The sequence below is a fragment of the Colobus angolensis genome, unplaced genomic scaffold (assembly GCF_000951035.1).
Source record: "Colobus angolensis palliatus isolate OR3802 unplaced genomic scaffold, Cang.pa_1.0 Scaffold32, whole genome shotgun sequence".
In the NCBI taxonomy this organism is placed as follows: domain Eukaryota; kingdom Metazoa; phylum Chordata; class Mammalia; order Primates; family Cercopithecidae; genus Colobus; species Colobus angolensis.
This window is the reverse complement of record NW_012116488.1, coordinates 5,585,758-5,592,276: the sequence shown is the minus strand read 5'-3', so window position 1 is coordinate 5,592,276 and position 6,519 is coordinate 5,585,758. Positions and strand designations below refer to the sequence as shown.

Below are 6,519 nucleotides of genomic sequence, written 5' to 3'. Positions count from 1 at the left end.
GGTTTCACCGTGTTAGCCAGGATGGTCTCGATCTCCTGACCTCATGATCCGCCCATCTCGGCCTCCCAAAGTGCTGGGACTACAGGTTTGAGCCACCGCGCCCGGCCTTCTTTTCTTTTCTTTTTTTTTCTTCAGGAGTCTCGCTTTGTTGCCAGGTTGGAGTGCAGTGGCTTGATCTCGGCTCACCGTTACCTCTGCCTCCTGGGTTCAAGCGATTCTCCTGCCTCAGCCTCCCGAGTAGCTGGGACTACAGGTACGTACCACACCCAGTTAATTTTTGTATTTTTAGTAGAGACGGGGTTTCACCATGTTGGCCAGCATGGTCTCGATCTCCTGACCTCGCGATCCGCCCGCCTCGGCCTCCCAAAGTGCTGGGATTACAGGCGTGAGCCACCGCGCCCGGCCCAGGTTGTTCCACCTTTAATTATCATAAGTTATGATGAATGTATTTTGCTATTTAAAAGTGTTTAGTGTTGTGGATGTTGTGGCTGTTACTACTGTCATTAGTATTTGCTTAGGCCTGCAGAAGAACTTTTGGCCTCTCCAGGGCCCCTGACAGGCGGTGCCACGCCAGCCCCCACAGAGTGGCAGGACCCAGGCTCTTGGGTGAGCTCAGATGTTTCTGCACTCTGGGCACGCGGCTCGCCCAGCGTGACCCTGATGCTGTGGAGCACACACCCCTGTGGCTCTGGCTCCAAGCAGGGCGAACGCTCCCCATGGAGAGCCCAGCAGCACATCCTAGGGAGCTGTCTCGGCTGGCAGCTGACTGAAGGCCTCAGAGGCCTGCTAGACTGAAGCCATGTGGCAAACGTCAAGCAGAGGAGGGGATCAGAAGGCCCAGCCACAACTCTCAAGGACCAAAAGTCTAAAAGTCTCCAAGGCCAATGCATCTGAAAGACACATGGAAATGTACGGAGACGGCCAAGAAGGCAGGCACGTGGGAGGCAAACCATTTGCACGTCTGCTGGGGTGGAGCCATGGAAGGACAGCAGGGCAGGGATGGGAAGGCTCCAGAAGACCTCGAGTCAAGCCCCTCATCTTACATGTGGGGACACTGAGGCCCAGGGAGACAAAGACTCAAAGGCTCCCTCATGGGCAGCAGATCCAGCTGTCCTTCTCCATCACCCCTGGTTCCACCCAAGGCAGCCCTACACCGACTGGGGTCCCACCAGAGCTGCTGGAGCTCTAAAATCATCCTTAGATTTTTCTTTCTTCTAAACCTTAAGATGGGTGACAGGAGAGGGACAGACTTACATCCTGAAGTGCAGCTTCACCCAACCCAGAGAGGCTGCTCAGTGCATTACACTAGCTAGTCAGATTCCAGGACGATGATGACCCACCCATGCCTGGGTGTCCTACTTAAAGAGACAGTTGCAAAAGCTAACATCTCAGAGATATTTAAACCAGACGTGTGTCTCCTCCAGAACTCTGCTCCGTTTTGAAAGGCGCAGGCAGCAGTGGGCCCCTTACCGATGCTGTCGCTGTCAGTGAAGCCGAAAATGCCTTTCACTTGGTTGAAGGTAACATGCTTTTGAATCTTCACCACATTTTTGTAGAAACCTGAGCTCATCCTGCAAAGACAATGAGAATGAAATCCCAAACTGGAGGGCGGCCTTCACCGAAGGCAAAGTCACAGTTGTTAAAATTGGATGCCAATGAGTAGTGGCATGGGCCAGACTTGGGGCCACATTGTGGTCAACACATAAGCACCAGGAAGGTGCCAGGAAGTCATCTGTAGGCAAAGATACCTGCATCAGGCAAAGCAGACACACGTTTACCTGTGGAGTTGACTGGGAAAGGCAGAAACCAGTGTGAAACCAACGTGAAGCAGACATACCAAACAAGGCAGGAACGCAAGCAGATTCACAGACTCGCAGCTAGCATGAAAAATTTAAATTCTGCCAGGGTCAGCAGTTCAGTGGGCTGTGGAGCTCAAGTCTGGGAGCCCTTGGGAGCTTCTTAGTTGGGACATACTGTGTTGCGGGAGACTATCTGCTTGTTGTCAGATGAGCATATGGATAGAAATCCATGGCCCGAGAAGGAGGAAGGCCTGTCTCAGTGCAGCTGGTCCTCCTAGCCTCTGGCCACTGCTCCCCACTGCTGTTTGGGCAGAACTGACCCTATCCCCAGCAACAGGGCTAGGCCACAGTGGCTGATTCAAGCAACCCAACTCTCTCTTCTGGATGGTGAGGGGTATGGGTACCAGGCCTGGATCTGTGGCAGCCATTCTGATACCAGAGGGAACTAGGCTGAAGACGAAGCAAACACAGCGGGGTGTAGGGGTCTGGCAGAACCCAGAGTGGCTTCTTTTTTTTTTGTTTTGAGACGGAGTCTCACTCTGTAGCCCAGGTCGGACTGCAGGGGCACGATCTTGGCTCACTGCAACCTCCACCTCTTGGGTTCAAGCAATTCTCCTGCCTCATCCTCCTGAGTAGCTGGGATTACAGCTGCTTGCCACCACGCCTGGCTAATTTTTGTATTTTTAGTAGAGATGGGGTTTCAACATGTTGTCCAGGCTGGTCTCAAACTCCTGACCTCAGGTGATCCGCCTGCCTTGGCCTCCCAAAGTGCTGGGATTACAGGCGTGAGCCACTGCACCGGGCCAAGTGGCTTCTTATATTGCATCTTTGCATTACTATATTCAGTAGCTTTTCCTTTAGGCCCTACCATGTGTCAGACACTACAAGGGAAAAGGGGAAAGGCTGGTGTCTTTTAAGTATTTGCACCATGTGGCAGGAACTGTGTTAGGTGCTGCATATGTGTCAATACTGCCAAAATCCCCTTCAAAGTAGTAGCATTGCCTCCACCTTACAGTTAAAGACTAGGCTCAAAGAAGTTCAGGGCCATAGTCACAGGCCAGTGAGTACAGGCGCTGGGATCCCCACACAGATTCACCTGGCCCCAAAGTCTATGCTTTTCCCACCACCTCTTATCCTGTAGAAGAATTTAGACCTTTGGGATAGGGAGGAGAACTACTGAATGTCTTTGTGCAGGTGGGGTGGGGTGTCAGGAGTGCAGCGACACTGGCCATTTGGGCTGGGCGAAGCATAATGCTGGGAGGCCTGTAACGGTCAAGGTCAGTGCCAAGGTCTGTCCAGGTTCAGCAGAGGCAGCACGGGAGGGATGGACTGTGTCTTTCGCCTAGCAGCTGGCTGAGTTTCAGGCCCTGTGGGGCACTGGAGAGGGCAGGTGCAGTACCATGAAGGGCATGCCAGGAGAACCCAGCATCTGTGTCACCCACTCAGCATAATGGAAACAACAGAGAGCAAGAGCACAGCCAACGACGACACCGCCTGGGAAGATGCGGCCTTTGTCTTCCTGCCAAGCAAGCCAGGAACACTGCGGGCAGGGAGGGTCCCGCCTAGGCACCGCAGCAGGCCTCACAGCCATTAAGGACAGCAGCTGTCTGTCACTTGGGGAGATGGGCTGCAGCAAAGACTCCATGCACCATTGGGATTGAGGCACCTGGGACACCCTAACCCCTACAAGGAGGGAAAGTCTCCCGTACTCCCAAACTGTGGCAGGACTGTAGCTCCACGGTGTGCGACTGTTATTTCTGAGTTAGAGCACGCTGCCCTTTCTTAGAAGACTGGTCATTACTTGCTGCAAGCTGCTGCCACCGTGCTGGCTGCAGGGTGAATGCAGGCACTGCACCGTGAGCGTGCGTGATCCTTCCCTCAAGGGACAGCTGTTCCCCGGCACAGCTGGGATGGACCCACCACGCAACAGCAGCCATGCCAGTGCCGGCACGTGGAGGCTTCTCACTGGCTTCAGTGAACACACATAACTGTATACCACATGTGGATGAATGACCAGTTACTCCAGGGAGGACACCTGCCTTTCACTCTCAGACAGGGTTTAAAGTGCGAAGAGATTTTAGATTACAACATTTACTGAGCGCTCCCCAGGTGCCAGGCGTGGCTTGAAGCACTTTATATGCAGTGCAGGCACTATCATCTCCTGACCACGGTCTTCTCTAACCCTGCTCTTTGTCCCTATTATCACCATAGAACTCATTATCACCTGATTGATCACCTGTTAGCTGATTCTCCCCATTAGAAAAGAAGCTCTACACAGCTGCTGAGATAACGGTTTTGCTCCCTGCTGTACCCACAGCATGAGTCTGGCATATAGCAGATGTCCAATAAATATTTGTAGAACAAATGAGCAGAGTGGAGAAAGCAGGCAGAGAGGAGCTCCTCCCATGCCCAGGCGACACAGTGGACAGCTGTCAAGCAGAGCACTTGCAACCTCTGCTATGCCGTCCCCCACTAGCACCCAGCTCCCTTCCTCACAGGAAAATGGAAGCTCAGAGATTTAAGGACTTGCCCAAGGGAACAAGACCAGGCAGGGGCAGAGCTGCGTCTGGAACGCAAGTTTTCAGACTCCCAGCTCAGTGCCTGTGCATCCCTCAGGGCCCTGGGCGGGAAGGCCTTTCTGGGGCCACATGCAATGTGCAGGGGGAACTGTACTGGCTTCCTCCCTCATGGAGGCCTTCCCACCTCCCCCCAACTAGAAGAGGGCGATAGCTGGCTTTGTTGAATTTCCAGCTCCTAAACACCAGGAAGGAGCTTTATTAAGCCAAAGATACAGATTTTGAGTTAAATTCAAGAAAGAAAAGTAAAATGCTCAAATGTTTACAAGAAACTCTTAAAGTAAAATGTTTGAATAGAGGATTTATCCTTTAAAACGTCTCTCCTCACTTTAGGTTCAACATAAAATGCCTTTCAAGAAAAGATATCACAGACCCTTTCGGTTGACGTACTGTCTGGGTTTCATCTTTACTCCATGTTTGTAAAGAAAAAGGAAGTTCCTGGCCAGGTGCAGTGGCTCATGCCTGTAATCCCAGCACTTTGGGTGGTCGAGGCTGGCAGATCACTTGAGGTTAGGAGTTCGAGACCAGCCTGGCCAAAATGGTGAAACTCTGTTTCTACTAAAAATACAAAAATTAGCTGGGTGTGGTGGTGGGCGCCTGTAATCCCAGCTACTCAGGAGGCTGAGGCACAAGAATTGCTTGAACCCAGGAAGCAGAGATTGCAGTAAGCTGAGATCGCGTCATTGCACTCCAGTTTGGGCGACAGAGCAAGACTCCATCTCAAAAAAGGGGAAAAAAAACCCCAAAAAACCAAACAAACAAAAAGGAAGTCTTACTTAGTGAAGGTGGAGGCTGATCAGGAGCTGCAACCGCAGTTGCCAAAGAGACAGCACGGGGAACAGCGGCCTCACTCCACGTTCAGAGAGCGCTGACAGTGGGGTTGCTCAAGTGGTGGTCTTTTCACGTGGACTGTTTCAAAGTTCATCTACCCCATCGCGCATCTATTGGCTAAATCAGCTTCATGGACTGTTACGGGCAATTGTTCCTGTCTTGCCACCAGCATTTATATCCATTGAGGAAGGGGCTCAGCTTTGCTTCTGCTGTGTCTGTGGGGCCCAGGAGGGGATGGGCCACAGACAGCAAATTCAGGAACTGTGTGTCTTACTCAGCTAGCGGGGAGAGGGCCACGCTGTACCAGATGTGGCAGAGGTAAGGCCCAGCGTGATGGAGGACCAGAGAGGGGCATCTAAATTTGGCTGTGGGGAGGGAAAGCTCCTAGGAAAAGGTGATGCTTGATCATGCCTTTGGAAGAAAGTGTTAAGAATTGGCTAGACATGGTGGCTCACGCCTGTAATCCTAGCACTTTGGGAGGCCGAGGCAGGCAGATCACGAGGTCAGGAAATCGAGACCATCCTGGCTAACATGGTGAAACTCCGTCTCTACTAAAAAAAAATACAAAAAATTAGCTGGGCATGGTGACGGACACCTGTAGTCCCAGCTACTCGGGAGGCTGAGGCAGGAGAATGGCGTGAACCCAGGAGGCGGAGCTTGCAGTGAGCCGAGATCGTGCCATTGGGCGACGGAACGAGACTCCAACTCAAAAAAAAAAAAAAAGAAAGTGTAAGAATTAGCTAAGCTGGGGGTACCCCGGCAGGGTCAGGAGAGTGGGTGGGAATTCTGGGCAGCACCGAGCTGAGGGATGTGGAACTGCAAGCTGTTCCACTGAGCTGGAGGTAGCAGTGACGCTGGAGAGGAACACAGGGCCAATCACGAAAGGGCTCATGTGCTAAGCGAAAGGTGAGAATTCTCACTGTCATCTAAGGAGGAGAACTGGGAAAGACCCGCAGGTGGAAGATGAGATTAGCTCCGAGTTTTAGGGAGATCACTGGCTGGTGGGGGCAGCGGTGGTGTGGGAAGAGGATAGCAGCTACTGGGCAATGCCAGCAGCACTGCCTGATTGGAAAGGGAGGAGCAGAACTCACAGTTGTCTCTGCCGAGGTCCAATCAGTTGAATCATTGTATGGATGGGGTGAGAAAAAGGAAATAAAGTGACATGAAAATTATACTAATACGGCTGGGCACAGTGGCTCACACCTGTAATCCCAGCACTTTGGGAGGCCAAGACTGGGGGATCACTTGAGGTCAGGAATTCGGGACCAGCCTGGCCAGCATGGCAAAACCTGTGAGTGAGACTCTGTCTCAAA

The 6,519-nt window shown here is 52.3% G+C and overlaps 1 protein-coding gene across 6 annotated transcripts in view; it reads right to left on the bottom strand.

The window, feature by feature from the left end:
• WARS (tryptophanyl-tRNA synthetase) overlaps positions 1–6,519 on the bottom strand; it is a 53,720-nt gene that overhangs the window by 9,854 nt on the left and 37,347 nt on the right. For all 6 annotated transcript variants that reach the window (XM_011951468.1, XM_011951470.1, XM_011951466.1 and 3 more), the window contains one exon: positions 1,471–1,571. In XM_011951468.1, coding sequence (XP_011806858.1) covers positions 1,471–1,571 — 101 coding nt within the window. The remainder of the gene's footprint in view (positions 1–1,470; positions 1,572–6,519) is intronic.